This window comes from Carcharodon carcharias, chromosome 7 (genome assembly GCF_017639515.1).
Source record: "Carcharodon carcharias isolate sCarCar2 chromosome 7, sCarCar2.pri, whole genome shotgun sequence".
Lineage (NCBI taxonomy): Eukaryota > Metazoa > Chordata > Chondrichthyes > Lamniformes > Lamnidae > Carcharodon > Carcharodon carcharias.
This window is the reverse complement of record NC_054473.1, coordinates 63,414,210-63,434,506: the sequence shown is the minus strand read 5'-3', so window position 1 is coordinate 63,434,506 and position 20,297 is coordinate 63,414,210. Positions and strand designations below refer to the sequence as shown.

At 41.0% G+C, this 20,297-nt stretch overlaps 1 protein-coding gene across 9 annotated transcripts in view; it reads left to right on the top strand.

Annotated features, from left to right (window-relative positions):
* Positions 1–20,297, top strand: part of chl1b (cell adhesion molecule L1-like b) — a 727,052-nt gene that overhangs the window by 678,341 nt on the left and 28,414 nt on the right. For 5 of the 9 annotated variants that reach the window (XM_041191219.1, XM_041191221.1, XM_041191223.1 and 2 more), the window contains 3 exons: positions 11,101–11,214; positions 11,595–11,756; positions 13,407–13,529. In XM_041191219.1, coding sequence (XP_041047153.1) covers positions 11,101–11,214; positions 11,595–11,756; positions 13,407–13,529 — 399 coding nt within the window. The remainder of the gene's footprint in view (positions 1–11,100; positions 11,215–11,594; positions 11,757–13,406; positions 13,530–20,297) is intronic. The other 4 variants (XM_041191227.1, XM_041191226.1, XM_041191224.1 and 1 more) reach the window with 2 other exon arrangements.

Sequence of the window (20,297 nt, the reverse complement as noted above, 5' to 3'; positions counted from 1 at the left end):
GAGTAAGTGGCTTTGCTAGGATTGCAGGTTTCTCCAGAACGCAGGATGCCATTGACTGTGCACACATCACTCTGCAGGCACCACATGTCAACTCTGAAACATATCGCAACCAACAGGATTCCGCTTCCTCACCATCCAGCTCGCATGTGACCATACATTGAGAATCATACAGGTCAGTGCCATGTATCCTGGCAACAGCCATTCTGCCTTTATCCGGCAGCAGTTCTCTGTGCCAGCAGCATTTGGGCTACCATTGCAATTCAAAAGCGCAGTTCCTGGGCTGACTACATGGCTGATGACTCCAGTCCACAACCCATGCACATGTGTGTGGAATGCAGACAATGAATACCATGCTGCTGCATGAAATATGATAGAATAGACCATTGACATTCTGAATGAAGGTTGGTGGATGAGTGATGGCAGTGTATTGCATTAAGCACTAACTTCTGAGTTAGTGCTGCAGTTGGTGGGATATGACATTTGAAGGATTCATTGACCTTGAACACTTGTGTAAAGTCACTGAGCCTTTTGCATCTGCATCCAGACCCTTGGGGCTTGACTCCTGGAATTGGCTGGCATTGCTGCCTGGTCTCACTGCCGTCTGAGTGTTTGATTAGAAGGCCTCCTGGCCCACCATGGCTATAACATTTCTCTACTGCTTTGCACCTCCTCCTCTAAGGCACCCAGGGTAATATCAGAGAACCATGGAGCAGGATCTTTCCCGTGTTGTGCCATTATTCAGTCTCCTTCCAAGTCAGAGTGACTTGTACAACCACTACCTGATCTACCCACAATGCAACTCCCCTTTGAGAGGTGCAACCTGGCTTTAAGTAGTGCAAGTTAGCTTTAACTTCTGCTAATCTCTCATGATTTTGAGTCCCTTATTGAGGTGTGTAGCCACTCAATAGCATGGTGAAAACTGGCTGCATGCTACAATTAGGGTAAAGAGCAGGCAGCACAAAGTTAGTGTGCTGCCTTCATCATTGAATGGGCACAGGTAACCATGAGTTCCAAGCCTGTGCCCATTTTCGTGGGATGTCTTAAACTTAGGCTGAGGTTCTCCATGCACACTGGCATTGGGTGTGCTCAGCATTGTGAGCAGACAATACGGTGAGAAGGCCAAAAATTGGTTTCACAACATCGTGAAACTAGTTTGCGATCACCCGCTCAGCCCGTCAATGAGGGGCCACATTTCTTGCCATCAGGAACCTCATTGTGATACATCAGCATATCATTACAAGGCCAGTTAACCAGGCTTATTCTACCCCCCCAACCTCCCCACCTCACACCGCTGGATCATCTGCCCACGTGAGCGGGAAAACATGCCAGTGTAGAACATGTCTTGGCAACTGTGACGTGCAGAATTTGAGACTTAGCGTCAGAGCCTTGCTCACATCGCGGACATCCGAGGAGCAGAAGATGCTGGAGCTGGACAGCAACAACACACTGGAGGAGCATCCATGGCATGCTGGGCAGATTCTCATGTGCATGGCTCTGCTGCAAAGCAGATCACAGAAGTTGGAAAGTCACCGTTGATGCTCACAACGGATGATGGTCAAGGGGGTGGGGGAGGAAGGTCTAGGATTGGCTGGGAGAGGAAGAGGTGTCGGAGGTGTGAGGTTGGGAGGGGGGGAATGAAGGTGGGGGTTGTGGTTGTGGGGGACAATGAAGGTATTGGGGGGTGAGGGCATGGTGGGGAATGAAGGGGTCGGGGGGTGAGTTTGGGAAGGGGAGTAAAGGTGTCGGGGGTGAGGTTGGGAGGGAGGGAGTGAAGGTGTCGAGGGGTGAGTTTGGGAGTCAGGGGAAGGAGTGCGGAGGGGGTAATGGGGCGAGAAGATGGCAACTGGTAGGTGTAAGGGGGTGTAAGGGAAAAATTGTGGAGAAGGGAAGAAATGCGGGGAAGGCAGGGAGTCCAGGAGAGTGAAAGGAGTCCGGAGAGGGGAAGGAGTCTGGGGGGAGGAAGGAGTGCGGGAAGGGGTGGGAGTCTGGGGGGGATGAAATAGAGGGGAAGCAGTAAGGGTGGAGGCAGTTCCTGAGTCACAATGCCAACAGCCGACTACATGAGTGGAGGAAGGAGTCAGGAAGGGGGAAGGAGGAAAAAGTGAGGCTGAAGGAAGAAGTGAGGTGGAGGAAGGAGTTGGGAGGGGGGAAGGACTAAGTAGGGTGGGAGAGTCCAGGGGCGGTGAGAGATCTAAGTAGTGGGGAGGGGGGAAGGGTTCAAGGTGGGGAAGAGGTTCAGGTGAGAAGGGTTGTGAAGGGGGAAAGAGGTGTGAAGGGGGGAAGGGGTCAAGAGGGGTGCAGGGGGAGGGGTCCAAAGGGGTGGATGTGCAGGTGATCATGCAAGGGAGGGGTCTGATAGGTCCATGTCTGTCTCATGGGGTGGACATGGTATAAAGAAATGGTGAGAATGACCAAGGGCAGAGTGAGGCAGTAGGGTGGAAGGGTGAGTGTTTGATGGTAGCGATAGAAGGGACACCGAGGGTGGTTGGTGGGGAATTGGAAGAAGGCACGGACCTTGGGGATGGGAAGGAAGAGGTTAGGGAGGTGTATGTGGATGGGGGTGGGAATTTCAGGAAGGAAGGGAACATTCACATTCACCTGGACATCCCTAAAGGAAAAGGGTTGTTGCTTGTTGGCTTACTGAGGGCAGGTGGAAATCAATGCGAGTGGCATCAACTGTGATGGGGAAAAGGAAATGGGTGACTGGGGGAGGGGAAAAGTTGGAGGAACTGACGAGAAAGTGAATCCACACCATGCTGTCTAAATCAAAAGTGAAGCGACAGTTGTGGTGGGTGAGATCAGGTGCTGCATGGGAGTATGATCATTGGATGGGCAGAGATGTGGGTCAGCTCAGATGGACAACTGAAAGTGAACCCCAGCAGCCGCATTCAAACTGCTCAGGACATTGAGGTGAGTGTGATACGTGAAGGATCCACGTGCGTGTGAGAGTGCTTGCACGAGGCTCTAAAAGGCTCTGCCACATGCACACTTCTCCAGAATCACTTGTTGGTGCTCCCTCTGCAGTGACAGATGATGAGGTTGAGTGGCTCACAGGCAAAGGGGACTTGGAGGGAGAGGACAGCCTCTGAGATTCCTCAGTGGATGACCCATGGGTGTCCAGCTGCTGCTCCAGGTGCTCGAGGGCCCCAGCCTGACTTGTTGAGTGGAAGGAGCTCCTGGAGGGACATTGAGGTGCCCATTTCCCTCTTGTGTTGCCACTGCAGGGACTTAACCGTGACTCCCGTGATGGAGTGCAGGTCTGCACACAGTTCTGTATTCTGCTGGACCAGGGTCTCCATGGCATCCACCATGCTCCCCATTGAGACTTCCATACACACACATATGGGCATCACTTCATCAGAGAGCAGGCAGATGCACTCCTCTGACTCGAATGCCACTCTATTGAGGGCTTCCAACAGCTCTGCATAATGTTCCCATGCCTTCTGCTGACTCTCCAGGATGAGTTAGAAGGTCAAATCCAGAGGTTCATCATCTGACTCAGACCTCATAGATGCCTGATCCCTTGCAGTCCTCCGAGTGCCGAGGAGGTCCGCTGAATCTGTCTCCTCCTGCTGCGGACACATGTCCGTGCTGTGACCACCAGATTGTGAACCCAAGTCTACTCTAGATCTAGGTCCCACTGAGGTGTGTGACTTGGCACTGAAAGAGGGTGTGGGTAAGCGCTGTGACAGGTCTTCCAGGCTGCTTAATTACAGCTCTTTAATGGCGGATGTGACCTCTTGACTGCAGATGAGGGCCTGGATGGACTTGAGGGACTGGCTGGCTGAAGGTGTTGATCTCTTGGCAGAGCTCCCTGTGAACCAAAGTAGAGATGATGAGTGCATGGCAGCAGAGTCAAAAGCAAGAGAGAGAGAGAGTGCTCACAGATGTACTGAGGGTGGGATGATGTGGTGTAGGATCCTCAGGCGGGTTTTCACCGCTGACCTCACCATCACCACAGGCAGGGTCTACATCCTCACCAGTCAGTGCAATGGCATTCTCCTCAAAGTAAGTGAGGGGCCTAATGTGGGCCACTCTACTCCCGGTCTGGAAGCTCTCCTTGCTGGTGTGAGCAGGGTTTTCCTGCATGAAAACAGATGGAGAGAGTGTGAGCAGGACATATAGAGCTACGTGGAATGTTTGTATGGTGAGTGGAGCCATGGACAGGATGAGGACATGAGCTTGAGAGGGTATGAGCCTGATGGAGATGTGAGGGTGTGTGTGAGAGTTAGGGGTGTTGTCCCTTGGGGTGTGAGATCCCTGTGGATGCCTGATGGGTTTGTGAGTATGTGAGTTGAGAGTGATGAGAAGAGTGAGTTACCCTGGCGGAACATATGAGACCATTCATCGTGTAGTGGCATTGGGTGGCTGTCCTCTTTTGCAGGGCATTGTTGCTGACCACTGCTGCCACCACCTGCTGCTGCCCATCCTGTGGCCAGAGTGTGGGTAGAGGATGCCTCTACAGCATCCAAAAGGCTTTCCAGTGATGCATCATTAATCATGGGGGCTGAAGTCTTTTTGCCTTTTGTGGACTTCTTCCCTGTAGTAGTCGTGGGCTGAAAGCATTGAGAGGTGTGCACATGGCTGGTCTTTAAATATGACGCCCAGTGAGCTGATGGTGTGGTGAGCGAATGAGAGCCAGCCCACCATGGAAATGGCATGTTTCCTGGGAATGCATAACTATTGTGCTGGGTTTGGGATGATATAACATGAAAAGCCGCCATTGCGGCCAGTGGGAAAACTTAGATTTGCACTTAGTGCAAATCTGGGACCATTCCTTAGACTTTCCTTTTCAAAAACCCTAACAAATGTTTTGAATGTTCTCTTCAAATTATTGTTAATGGTCCAAAGAAGGGTAAATCCAAAGTTCATTGCCTGAATTCCCAGTGTTGATTTTTCCAAACAAATTGATTATGTTTTTTTCACAAACTATTCTGAAATGACTGGAATTCAGTGCTCATGCAATTTTTGTTGCTTGTTTTTATAGTTTTCCATTGGTAAAAGGATTACATATGAAGAACATGGATTCTCTCATTATGTAATTAAAATATGAATGTGAGCCTAAATAGAGTGTTAGGTTTGAAATAATTTGGCCAAGTTTCCAGTTGGCTGAAACCTTTGGACAAGATGAGTGTTCAGCCATAACAATTAGATATAAGTTGCATTTTGTTTGCAATGTATCTGTAAGCAAAATCGTTTGAAAACGTTGTTTTGAAAATGCTGGATTTCTTCCTTGCATTTAAGACTTTTATCTTAAAATCCAAGAACTAATCCTTCGATTGAACTTGGTTGGAAACTTCACAATTGGAGATTTCCAGTTGTTCCAAAGAATTTAGCAGTGACAGCGTAATGCTTACTGATTCTGAAAGCAATTGTTTCAAAGGAAAATTCTTCAATTTTTAGCAAAATGAGTGATTTTTAATATGTTTTTGTTTTCTTTTCTTTCAAAAGATTATTTTCTCCTACCCACAAAGAAGACAGGTGATGGAATACAAATATATTTTAAATAGCATAACTAGCAGCTACTAACATTCGTTAAAATTAGAGATGATTTGCTTCAGGTCACACTAAGTAATCGACAAGTGAAAACAAATGATTGCTTGTATTGTTTGCGATCATTAGAATAACATGCTAATGTTGCTCACCACTATTAATGTGTAAAAAGGTCCAGCAATTCACGGCTCAAATAAAGTGGGATGTCAATGGTGAGCAACCAGTCCAGTTAACATTGTTATTTTAAAAAAATATTATTACAGCAATCTCATTGACAATAGTTTAATATGTACATGTTCAATTTTTCATCTGTTGTAAAGATGGGTTCTCGTAACTCTTTTTATGCCCACTAAATGCTTTTTGGAGGAGTGGCTTGTGAGTTAATGGTGATTTTCCCTATTGTTTTATTTCTAGCCAAATAAGCATCCATAAAGTAAGAACGATTTATACACAGGTGCTACAGAGCTAATGTGCAAATTTTTTTTTTTTGCAATATTTGAATTTCATCCAGTACTAAATCATGTATGATTTTGACTTGATTTTGGAAAAAAGTGAATTGGGTAAAGTTTCTCCTTTGGCTGCAATTAATGATCCTGGCACAAATTGCACCCAAAGTCATCCCAGTTTTGAAAATATCTTTCTTTCCCCAGGTTTCTGCTCAAGTCTACTTGTATGTTGATTAATGTAAAATCTGTCTGAACCAATGCAATTGGGAAGCATTTCAAAAATTATCTTATTAAAAAAGTTTTTAAAATTTTTTTTTTATATTTAAGAATTGTAGTTTGATGATTAATACAGCTGGAATTGAGTTTTTCACAAAAAGTGCACATTTTAATTTAAAGTGTCAATCCATCGCCTGCGAGTAATCCAATTTTAAGTGGCTGAAAATGACTTTTAGAAAATATAAAAACTATTTTTTTAGTTAGATTGGAGCACAATAGTTAGTCCATTAGTAAACGTAAAAAGAAAATCATTCAAAACCTTTCAAAATATATCTATTACTGTTTTTGGATGCAAAAGACTCAGCTTAGTATTTGGAGCCTCCTCGAAGACCTACAAATGAGCACAATTAACAGGAACTTTTGATGGTGATTAATTCATAACCTGCTTCCAGCACAATGTTTTTCAAACTAGTGCAGAAGATTATGGAAGCTCGAGTTGCACTGAATGCAATTTGCGCTTAAAATTTGCAATCTCTAATGCCAATTACACCGATATCAGTTGAAATGCACTGAAAAAAACAAATGCTATCAAGCAGACACAAGGTTTTGCACATGACAGTAGTTTTATTAATTTAGTTGCTCGGCCTAGAGCCAAATAAATGTAGAGATTTTTTTCAACTTGGAAGGAGTTTTTAAACATATACACTTAACCTCATTATTTTATTTGCAAAATCTAGAAGATAAATTGCTTTGCTGAAAACAGTTGACTTATTTGTAATTTTCACACCAAGGTAATGTTAGTTGGTTCATTGCTCAAAAAAATAAAATCCAAAAACTGAGGGAAGAATTTTCACTTGCTTCGGAATTATCGCTACATCTGACACAAATGCAAAGTGAAATGTTTTGCATGAAGGAAAACAAAACACTTATTTTCGAACAAATTATCATAATTGATTGCATGTGCCTTCGCTGCAGGATACAGTCTGCCAAAAGGTTGCTGAGTATAAAGTAGTCATTACAAATTTGATCAGTTTTTGCACCATCTTTTTGTTCTTCATTTACTTTTATATCAAATATTTTGTGGATGAGCATCTCAGTCCAATTTCACCCTCACCTTTACTCCCTGACTTTCTTATAGTATTATTTCATGTCTAGATATCTAAATATATTTGTTTCAGCTCATTGGTTCTATTGCATGTGCTCACATGATGTTCCTTGATTTTAGTAGGTGGCAGAACAATATTTCATCTGACTGTGACTTGGGTTTGATGAAATTTTGCATGCAGTGAAAATTCAGTGAACAGTTGCCATTATGCTATTTAGAATCTACTATAGTTTTTAAGCTTGATTATCTTCCTAAGTAGATGTGAGGACATTGCAAAACCATGAGTAGATTGCAGTCTTCATTGTCCTTTATAAAATCCACCTGATCTTTATTCTAGTAATTCCAAATTACCAGTTGGGTGGTGAAGAGGAAATCTATTCCTGTAATGTACATGATATTCTTGTACGTTTTTTTTCCTCACTGTGTAAGTTTCATGGCCTGACCAGCTCTCTACAAAGCTACAGAATGACTCCGATTTTAACCTGACAGCCTGAAAAATACTATCCAACAAGGACCAGGACCAAGCAAAGTTAAATAGCTAATACAAAAGCAAAATACTGCAGTTGCAATTCTGAAATAAAAACAGAAAACAAATATTTGGCAGGTCAGGCAGCATCTGAGGAGAGAGGAACAGTGGTCCAGATTCTTGCTCCCAGGTTGAATGTACAAATACAGAATAACCCCTGGCTCTACAAAACTGACCTTTAAAAATGGCTGCCCGCAGTTCTGATTTAGTTTCTGGCGGGGAGGAGAGTGCTGGATTAGAAGTAAGGCTTGTCTCCCCTGGAAGGGGTGCAGAGGTTGCCGGGAGCAGAGACAGGCTAGGAAGAAACCCCCCGCCCCACCGCCCCTGCTGTGCTTCAGCACTTTGTTGCATTAAATTTAAAAAATTGAAACAGAAGCAGCCTTACAGTTTCATCCCATGTCCCATTCATGTTAAACTATGCCACCTCATGCTCCCCACCCAACCTCAAGGCCCCTCGGGGTTCATCCATCATTTACACCACTTCAGCCAGTGTTAACATTTCAAGTTGATGACCTTTCACCCTATCAAGAACTTTCCCTTTTGTTTTCTTCCCCCTTCTTTTTCAGCCTTTACCTGTGTAAAACCTGGTATATCTCTATTTTTTCCAATTCTGAAGAAAGATCATCAACCTGAACCATTACCTCTGTTTCTCTCTCGACAGATGTTGCCTGACCTGCTGAGTATTTCCAGCTTTTTCTATTTTTATTATAAATTTAAGTAACTGTCTGAGTCCAAAAAAGAGTTGTCAAATTGATCCCACAAAATGTTTGCACTTGAATCATAGCAATAGCCCTTCCTTGGATATTAAGCAGAGTAAACCAACAATCCTGTAGTTATTGTATCATAAATAGATAAAGACATGTTTTTCTATGCGTAAGGTTGTTTTTCACACCTAATGTGCTGTGACAGAGAAAGAACCAATAGATCACGACAGTACATTATGATAAAAGTGTTTTATTTTTTCCCTGTTTGCTTTGAAATCTCACCATTTGCACTGAAATCCAAGCATTTGAGAAAATGTTCAGTGTTTATATAATATATAATAGCTTATATAATAGTTTACATAGAATGACTGGAGCTTGACATTGACGGTGCAAACTCTCACTTGGGGTCTTTTTACACCTGAAGATGGCATTTTTTTTCTGCTGGAAGAAACGCTTTGGAATCCTGGTACTAAACACTTGTTACAAATGGGGAGAAGTAAACAGTGTGATAAAATGCCTTGGATGTAGTAAAGGCCCAAAGTCACAGCTTGGAGAACAAAATATGTGGACACCAAAGTTAAAATTAAGCCCAATCTTCGTATGTGTAGGCACCAGAAAGCTCCAACCCAAACTATTAATAGTTAGCTCTGTTCTCAACATTTTAAAAACAGCATCACAAAATTAACCCTATTTTATCTGATTATTTGTAGTTTTACACAGCAGAAGAGTGCTGGAAAGTATAATGTTCAAGTCATGCCATTGTTCCGTTTGTGTTTTTACCCAGTACCCTTTGACAGTTCTGTAGATTCTCATGTGTCTATTTCTGTGCTTTATTTTTCAGGATTCTCCTCCACTTTCTCTATTCCAAATTCTCCCCTTACCCTTGTTGCCAATGATTCTCTGTCTTCTATAGGTATTTCATAGTCAGTTGTATAATATCCTACATTTCAGCAACATGAATTCAAAGTGGTGTATTATAGGAAACTGTTTCAAGTTGTGAAGCTTTTTTTTCCTGTAGACAGCAAATTAACATATTGAGATGTTTAAAGTTCTCCCTGCTGTGTATACATCTGTTTCCACAGTTGAGGTTTGCCATCAGGGGCACAGCAAAGGAATACTACCTGCAATTATGCTGTGTGCCTTTGCAAACTAGGACATGCAAAATACACAATCAAATGGCATGTGCATGGGCATTCTTTTTTTTTAAAAAAATACCTGATTCAAAACTGAAAATTTGCAATTTTCGACACTTTTCAAATGTAGTTATTTTGTGTAATTTATCACAAAGCTACATGTAGATTGTTCCCATCTGACAGGTGATTGTATTCAATGAGCTATGATGGTACTTTCAGTCTCTGGAAATGTTTTTACACCAGTCAAAACAAAAGTCTTTTATCGGCAGAAAAATGTAAAATAATCATCCTGACTCTCAAAGAATAGGATTGAAGATGCTAGCCCATGAGTACAATTTTGCTCCAGGTAATGATAGATTCTAGCAGTCCATTGTGTCTAAAAGCACTGTAACTGATTCATTCTTCATGAGAAGTGATGAGCTGGGGATCTTTCACACCTTGGGAGGAACCTGACCTGATTCCTTGTAGCCCATGTGACGTTTTCTGTCTTAGAAATATAAGTATATATGAAGTATGCTATTGAAACAGAGAATGAGCCATTTATCAACATTCTGCTCTTGAGTTTAATATTGAGCCATTTTAAAATGACTTTGAATTGTATTGAAGGCTGAGATACCAGAAAACAGCACGCTTGGTCTTTTTGTTATGAGGAGATGTTGCTTAGACTAAACTACTGTTTAAATTGCATTTCTATCAGTAGTCATTTCTTTGTGCTCATGAAATTCTTCTTCTGTGCAGCATCTAACAGTATTTCTGCAAAACCCTAAGTGAGAAGCTTGGTAATATCGAATATTATTCCAGCAACAGTGCTATAATACTGATGGATAAAAACATTGTATGTTTCTACAATTTTGCCTGTACAGACTCTGCTTCTTATTCAATTACTATCTCATTACCTTTTCCAGTTTGTCTCGAACTGTTTCCTTAGGGCTTAGCAAAATCTTTTCTTAACTGACTAATAAGATTGAAGTAACGGTGTTTCCTTTTGCAGAGCCTGCTGTATTCTGCTGCCTTACTACAGAATGGAACATGATACAGTTAGCTGCTCTGCAGCTTCAACATTCGAAAATAAAATATTTGAATAAGATATTATATCAATTAGCTATTTACCAACATTCATTTCTCATTCTTCTTATCAGTCTCTTTGTAGGACTGAGTTAAAAATTAATTTTCAAATATGAAACATTAATAGTTTTCAACTCATCTCTATTTCTTTGTTCCATCCTGCAGTATGTCAGGGTTAGAAATTAATAAACATGCCATGACAAGCGTGCACTTATTGCTGATTTGCAGACCAGAATTTAATCAGTAGCCAACAGTCATCCCAGCATTTATTTAACTGATCTTTAATTACAAACCCTGTAGTGTGCTTGCTGTTGGCAAAATTGTAATCTAACCCTCCTTTTGACTTTCCTATATCTGCAACTAACAATGCTGCATTAATGCAATATTGCTTGTCTTGTTACTTATTCAATAGTTCCGGTCTTGCTGAACATCGGTTCTTCTGTAAGTGCAACATATGCAAACATCAGCTGGATTCCAGGAATGGGACATGCAGCTTCTGAATTTTATGTTGCATACATGAATAACCGTAAGCCCTTCTCGCTCTCTAATTCTTGCAGAAATTGTAATGAAATCCCCAATGGGCCTGTTAACGTATCTATTCCACTAGCCCCACTAACTATGATTAATGAAGCAGATCAATGCAGTTTATTTCTTTATAACTCATTCTCCAATTAGCACCAGCTATAGGCAACTTTTGTTATAAATACCAAATTATATTGTCATTGTATAATTTGTATTGTTATGTAGTTTCCAATTATCTATTTCCATTGACATTTTAAAGAATAAAAAGTATAGTGATAAATGTGGCATAACTTTTATAATTGACCCTAATTATGCTTGAGTTGTTGTGGGATTAAAATCCCAACCAATGTGTTGGAGTTAATTTTCTTAATGCAATTTCCATAGGTAAAGGTAAATGGAAGATTTCAGACGCAGTAAATGTTTCACAAAATTTCCACATCTTAGAAGGGCTAGAACCTGGAACTGAATATACAATCCGTCTTATGGCTAAGAACTGGTTTGATAACACTAGCATTTTTGAAGATGTTATAGAAACAAGGGGAAAAGGTGAGGCGTGGTCCGATTTAAAATCTAGTGAACACATTTTTCATACATTTAAAGTAAAAATACTCGTGAAACCAGTGGCGGAGCCAGTGGGGAGGGGGTGGGTCATCAGTCTCCCACCTTGCCCCTCCACCCCCCAAATTATCTTGAGGTCAGCTACCATGCCTTTGGAGTAATGCCTCCATTTCACTCCAGGGAGTCTTTGTCTCCTGTTTTCAGCCACCAGATTTGGCCAGCAAGTCAGTGCAGTTCCTGACCCAGCCTTCAGCCTAGGTTTGGGAATGTTTCCCAGTTACCAGCTTGGATTCCTGTCCTCCAATTTGGCCAAATTTCAAAGGCGACAACCCACCCTGCTCACCACCTCCCCCCTACAACCACTATCTACCAAAGTGGCCAAACCATGCTCCGCCACTGAAAGAAACATCCGTATTCAAAAGTGTTGTTGATATGGAAAAATTTTTCCTAATATTATCAAAAGAAAAAAAAATGTTTCAAAATAAGTCTCAGAAAAAAAAACACATCCGGATATTATAATCTATAGAAATTATGATATTGGGACAATGTGCACATAATGTTCAATTCTTTTGAGTTCTTTCTATTGAAGTGATTTGCTGCTATCCTGATGGTTCAACTTATTTTTTCTTAATTCATCAGCATTGTTTGTGCATGGGCTACTGATGCTTTTGCTATTGCTTAACTGGCTCTTGTTACCATGCTTTATAATTCACTCATGACTGGTATATCAAGCCAAAATCATACATGATGAGATAACAGTGAATGAATCAATCGAATCAGTATCCATGCACACACTGGTAATTTAAGGTTCTCTTTGAATTTCAAAGCTATTCTCAATTCCCTGAATAATTTTATGTTTTTGTTCAGCAGATGTCAAAAACAATTTGCTTAAATTTTAATCTAATACAGAAGAAATGGTTATTCCACACAGTATTACTCATGATTGTGTTTTCAGGATATAACTATGACAGCTTGCTTTGTTCAGTTCATCTGTAGCTGCATAGATAACTAAAATGGAATTTATGAGGCAGGGACACATCCAAGAGTTGATTGGCATCATAACCACTGATACAAAGACAGTGTCCTGGAATAGAATCAAATAATTTCATAATATAGTACAGTAGAAAATAGTTAAGAATAACATAAAAGTTTTCAATATTTATTAGGTATTTTTCTATAATATAGACAAGTTATGTGCTTCTTTTAGGAAACCCAAAATTGTACTAGGCTTTTTTAGCACCTTTTGACTCAGCTCTTTCTTGCATGCATTGTGCCAAGTGACATCAATGAGAAGTGTTCTTTCGAACAAACCCTAGTTCAGTGGTATAACATCACACAACTAAAGCATATGAGATTTTTCTCTTGCAGCTCATTACCAGGTGAGACATACCTTGCATATATTATAAAATGAATAATCTGCTTCTAATAAGCAAGTTTAAATATCTAAAAAATATAATAATTCTTGATATTTAGATAAGGTTTCTGAGCAAAAGTGATGTATGGTATATAAATTGCATAAAGTTGTAACACTTTATCTTATAATGTACCTTTCTTTCTGATGGTGAAAATGATGACTTAATTTTACTAATTGCTGCTTTTCTTAATGATTAATTATGTGGCCTAAAACGGCTTATGCAGGAATTCGCGGAGGAATATCGACACAAGGATGGTTTATTGGCCTGATGTGTGCTGTTGCTCTCCTTACCTTGATTTTACTAATTGCTTGTTTCATAAAGAGAAACAAAGGAGGAAAATATTCTGGTATGTACTTATGTTTAATTTTGTAACATATAAGCAAGTATATGACCACTGAATAGAAATGCATATTGAAATAGATAATGTTAGTGCCGATAGAATAAATAAAAGCACAATAGGAAAGAAAATGTCAAAATAGCATAATCAGGACAGGTCTAAAGATTGTTCCTGATAGTCAGACATTCAAATACTATTTTTTTGTTTTTTTTATAATTTCGTGATAAATTGAACCCATAATGGAATGTAGTATAATTATAATCTGTGTCAATGTTTGCTTAAAGTTGTGTGTGTGTGTGTGTATTAACAATATATTTAAAATGTATGTCTGTGTTAACTTCCTGTATCAATGTTTCAAGTATAAATTGCGATGTCCTGATTTAGATTGGAAACTGCAAGTTCCTCAGTCTGTATGGCAGAGATATTCCTCTGTAGCAACTAACTTTACAGGTAGAATTTTCCCAGATTTGCATGAAGTACGGTAACGGGCGGGAAAAATGTAGTTTGCTGGCAGGTTTTCACACCGTATCGTCCCATTCCCGCCTCATTAATTATGCAACCACAGGAAACATGCCTTCTCACTGGCGGACAGCCTCTGATTTGCCCACCATGCCGTTATCTTGCCGCTTCCTCACACGCAGTGCCATATTTAAACTTCAGCCACACGCACACTTCTCATTGCTTACAGCCCAGGACTGCTGCGGTGAAGACATAGCTCCAAAAGCCAAGAAAAGTGCAGCCCCCGCCCCTGCCCCTACCATTTCAGTAACACATCCCTAGGACACGTTCTGGATGCCATGGAGGCTCCCCGTGATGACCTCTACGCCACCTCTGGCCGTAGGAGGCCCATCAGTCTCAGTTCTCCAGCTTGGGAGGTGTTGGCAGAGGTGGTCAGTGCTAATACTGCGCACAAGAGGTCTGCCATCCAGTGCAGAAAATGATTGATGATCTTGTATGTGCCGCCAGGGTAAGGCAACCATCTTATCACTTTAAACTCTCACACTCACAAGCCCATCACACATTCACTGGCTTTACAGACTTATACACTCACTGACAACTCAAGGTACATCACTGCTCACTCTCTCACACAAACCCTCACATCTTCAACTGGCCTCATCCCCTCTGGAGACAGCTTTCTCAGCCCTCACCATCTTGAAGCCACTTGCACAGATCAAGTTATGCCCTCAAATACCTTGAACTCCCCCTTCCCGAGTACAGCCCTCACCCTGCAGCCTCTTCCCTTGTCAAAGGCCACTTCTCCCCCTTTCCCAAGCAAGCCCAAGCCATGCAGCCATTGAAAAGCCACTCTTACAGCTGGTCTGGTAGGTAGAGACCTGCCCGTGAGCCCCACTAAAAGTGATGTGGTGCTGCCTGCGAAGCCTGGTGCTGATGATCATGAGTGGTGCCCGAAACAAGGTAGGCAAACAAACCTCGAAGTCCGGAGTGAAGTGCAGCTCACCAGGTGCACGTTGCTTATGTTCAGTTCTGAAACACACACCAATGTGCCCGGATGATCCAGCGTGGAGGGTTGATTCCGGTGAGCAAAGATGCTAAAGTATTGAAATTAGATTCCCGATGTAAGGCGGTGGGAAACACGGTCTGCCATTGACAGGTGAAGTGCACGATCGCAAACTGATTTCACCACGGCGTTAAACTGATTTTTGGCCTTCTCGGCATATTGTGTCCTCCCCTCCCCAGCCTGGTGCCAATGGGCCGGAAAATTCCAGCCTACGCCTTTGCGAAATTGCCATAAATTTTTCAAAGTATTGCATAAAAATAAGGACAGTATGAATGAAATTGGTTCCATTACGCAAACCCTCATCTCTTTTCACCTGAAGATGATGCATAATCTAGACCCCAATGTAAAATATCACAGGAGAGAGGCTAGTATTGCTAAAAAGTCATGTGCGTGCACTTCACTTCTGGTCCCACTTCCTTCTTTCTTGAGTAATGTATATGCTTTTATACAGACTTGTTTTACTATTTCATGGATTGTGAGTGTCAATGGCATCATTTGTTGCCTATCCCAAATTACCCCCAAGAAGATGGTGGTGAGCTGCCATTTAACATCTAAACTGCCTCTGTAAACATTTAGAATTTAAACTCTGCATGTAAAATATTGCCTACAATGTTGCAGAATCTGCCCAATGGGTATTGTTGTGGAGTGAATTTCTCAAGCCTCTTTTCAAACTCAGTCAACACTTTATTGGCTGTGCATCCATGCAGATTAGTGGGAACATTTGTGATGAGTGGAATTTAATATTGTAGAAGTATCCTAAATTAAAACACTCGGTGCAGGATGGAATCTGTTATCTCTACCTAGTCCAGTCTACTCTACTCACATCTAGGATTTTTCATTCTACATTTTACTGATTTAAATAATCCATTTTAAAAAAACCCTTTTTAGTTGCTGAGTAGAATAGTTCATATCATTAGTTAAAATACTGTACAATAAGGTCACATGCTGATATTTTAATCCTAGACATTGATGATCTCATTACTCTTCAAAGAGTGTTAATTTAAATTGAAATCTTACAAGTGGTGCACTCAGATACTTAGATGCATCGTCTGAAGAATCTGAGTTTAAAGGTCACAGCAAATGAGTCATTGGTCTGGAAAGCTGAATGTTTTTAACCAGCAGGAGTAATCAATCTGGCCAAAATAAGTGTGCTTATGGGGTATATATGTGTAACAGACAGGATTTGGCGTGCATCAGAATTTAGTATCCAAATATAGGAATAGCTATGTTTTTCACTGGATTAGGGAACGCTGTTGGTATAGTCAGATTTCTTTTGTGATATTCTATTCTTTAAGAAAAATCTATGATGATCAAATAATCATGAGCAGAATCACTTTACCAATTCTCTATGAAAATATAATCCAAATACAGAGATAATTTTTGTAATTGTTAAGCTGCTTGGATTTGCAACCAGCCAGAATAGATGCAAAACTAATTCACAAACAAATGATTTAAAGTTTTATTTTATTCCCCCTTTTTATTCAATATACTGTATGAACAATGTGGTATTTAATGGGCAAAACCATCTATCTGATTTTTTTGATAGTATAAATAAAATAAAATATTTTGTATTTTTGTTTGCCAACTAACAGAACACAACAGAAATAAATGTTATTGCTTTATGTTACAGAATTGATGATTATGGTTCATTGATAAACAAGTTCATTAAACTAAATACAGCTTAAAAATAGCAAAGGCCTTAAATACTCTCGACTCAGGTAAAGTGGTATCACAACAGTCAAAGGAATAAATCTTTTCTTCCTATAGAAACTGCTGAATCCACCTTGCTGTCAAATCCTAATTGAAAATACTTCTGTTAGAGAAGTATGAAACTCATTTTTTCCAGCTTATTCCCTCATGTTCCGGAGACAAGTCTCATTTCTTATTGCCAACCAACTTATTTATATTCCTTGCACCAAAATAAATCTCAGCCCAACATCCTGATGCAGCTTTCTTATTCATCTTGTCTCAAATGCACAGCTTTCTGAAACCCGTCCAACTCTCATCTGCTCCAGTTTGCTAATTAGATTCCTTTCATTATCAAGACCAAAGACACACTTGATACTCATAATAACATAGTTTCCAAAACCAAGTAATAAATGCAGATTGGGAAGGAGATTGGTATCAATATTATGAATGAGCATAGGACCTAAAATATCTGAACTGGTTCAAACTGGCCAAAATAAGTGTGCATATGGGGTTTTTATGTGTAATAGACAGGAGTTGGTGTGCATCAGAATTTAGTATCCAAATATAGGAATAGCTGTATTTTTCACTGGGCTAGGGAATGCTGTTGGTATAGACGGATTTATTTTGTAATATTCTTTTCTGAATGCTCCTCTCCAATCCTTTGTATGGATAAATCTAGAGTAATTTTTCTCCTGAAAATTGATTACTCCTGCTGGTTAGAAATATTCAGCTTTCCAAGCCAATGACCCATTTGCTGTGACCTTTCAACTCAGATTCTTCAGATGATGCATCTAAGCATCTTAGAGTGCATCAATTGTAAGATTTCGATTTCAGTTTAAATTAACACTATTTGAAGAGTAATGAGATCCTCAATGTCTGGGATTAAAATATCAGCATGTGACCTTATTGTACAGTGTTTTAACTATTAATATGAACTATTCTACTCAGCAATTAAAAAGAGATTTTTTTCAAAAGTGGATTACTTAGACCAGTAAAATGTAGAATGAAAAATCCTAGATGTGAGTAGAGTAGACTGGACCAGGTAGAGATAGCAGATTCCCATCCTGTATCGAATGTTTTAATTTATGATGTTTCTATAATGTTAGGTTACACTCATCACTAATGTTCCCACTAAGCTGCACGGATACACAGCCAAGAAGCAGCCTAAAAGGTACCATGCTGGACTTGCTCTGTAATAAAGAAAGTGTTGTTATGACCCCCATAGAGACTGATAACTTTTTTTTTAAAGATTTGAATTCCCAATGACTGGTTCATATGACAAGATTTCACATTTTAAGACTTTTACTGTAACAAATAGACTAAAATCAACATTAACTAAATATTGCTTAGTAGGCAACTAATACATTGAACTACAGAAAATATATCCCCCATTTGCTTCCTAACATGACCGAAAAGCCTGCACCATGATTATATGTAAAACACACCTACTGAAGAATTATGTTCTTTACAGAACTCAGTTCAAAGTTACTCCTAGCTTCCAAGAGGCTTGCTTCTCCCCATTTCACTAAGTCACAAAGTCCGGTTTCTGTCGAAAGTCAGTTCCCTCAGTCTTCTGAGAATCCCCAAATTGACTTCAGCAAAGCCTTCCCCAGCGTCTCCTTCCCCCCAGGGAGAATCTTCTGGTGTCCTTAAATTTCAACAAGTCATGTTCCTTTAACAGAGAACAGCCTTTCTCCCTACTTTTCACAGCAACTGCTGTTTCCCTGTGTATCTCTCTCTCTGACCAGGGTCTCTGAGTAGTAAGTCTGCACACAGCAAAGCCATCTGTTCCTTTCTTTCTGTCCAGGTGTGAAATTCAGCGCTTCGACTTCAGTAGGACTTCACCTGGTCTCCACAGCAACCAGGTCACAGGCAGGCAGAATGAGTAGGGGATCGAAACCCCTTCTCCACTACTCCATTTTACCTTGAATTAAAGAGACAGTTTAAAAACATAATTATCTTGCAATGTCTAGCAGTCATAACTATGTGCACTGCTGCACGTGAGTCATTGGAAAAAACTCTAGCTATCAATGAGTTAAAATCACCTTTCATCACATCCTAGACTATCAGCAAAGAAGATTTTCATCTAATCTTAATACCTTTATCTTCTGGCTTACTTGCGCAATGAAACGGGCCCAACCAATGGTTTGGTAATGTCATGCCTACTTTTTTTTAAAATGAAATAAGAGCATAAAGATATGGATTACATCTTATATTCTGTCCAGTTATGTACCTAATGGAAAATGAACCTACTTTTGGTTTGCTACCTTGTCTTGTTCGATTACTTTCAGTCATTTTTCATAAAGACATAAAAATGCAAGTTGCAGTGAATATGATATTATGGTAGCGGATATGCACAATAAGTTTTCTATTTAACCTCCCATGGGTCACAGTACAATTTAAGTAGATATTGGGCAATACATTGTGCACTTCAGGGGCCAAATTTTCATCTGGGTGCAGAGGCACAAATGGCCACACATGATCCTTCTTTCTGAGAATTTCTGATTTTTCTCCCTCATTCCCAACCCTGCGCCATTTTCGTCTTGCCTTTTTGCACGTTGGGAATGCCTTGGGTAGAATATCCTGCTCTCTCCAGTGGTGAGCTTGGAGGTAGGAAGGCCATTTAATTAGGCAGGAGGTGGTGCATCCAAACCCCAGCCACCTCCTCACCTCTGCCAGAATTAGGTTCTAGGCAGGAAGGCCCATGGTCGACCTTCCTGCCCCACTGCCAGTTGAGACTCTTAAGTGACCAATTAATGACCACTTAAGGGTGTCATCCTCCTGGCACTGGTATTAACCCAGCTGCAGGTGAGCCAGTCACCAGACAGAACGCACGGCAGCTAAAACAGTACAGCCAGCTTGCTACCTCCTGGGGCGTGGGGAAGTGAGGAAGGGGGGAGGGGGGAAGGAGAGGGAAGGGGAAATGAGGGGACCCTCGACCAAAGGAACTCACTGAAGTTGAGAGACTGGGCATCATGGCAGAGGGGCCCATTGCCAACCCTTTATCCTCTCCCCATGACCCCCACGCCAGGGTGCACCCATGTAACTATGGCCTGCGTTGTTCTGCGATCCTGGGACTCCAGTGCCTGTACTTGTGGCAGCAGCCATGATTTTCCCAGTGATGCTACTGAGCCAAAGAGCTCTAATTGGCCGACAGTTCTTGGTAGGCAAAACTTCCACACCTGGTGTCTTGATTCCAGGGGCAGGATTTTACATGTCGGTGAGCGGGGGTGGAGTCTATATTATATACTGTTTTATAAGGGTTTTATATTTTATACTGTTTTATATTGTTTATATTGTTAGGGAACCCCCCACATCACCGCACCCCATTTACATTTCCTGATAGGCTGGGGCGCAGTGAAATGAGCTGCCTGCCTGCCAACCTGTCAATGGCCAATTGAGGCCATTAACAGAGTCAATTAAGTAATTAAAGGATCTGCCTGCCCAACCTTAATGTTGGCGGGCAGGCCAGGAGCCTCGGCGCGAATTAGAAAAATCATGACACCTCATCCACGGGTGGGATGAAGTTTCATGTAGGTTTTTAAAAACATTGATAAAGTTTTTGTGAA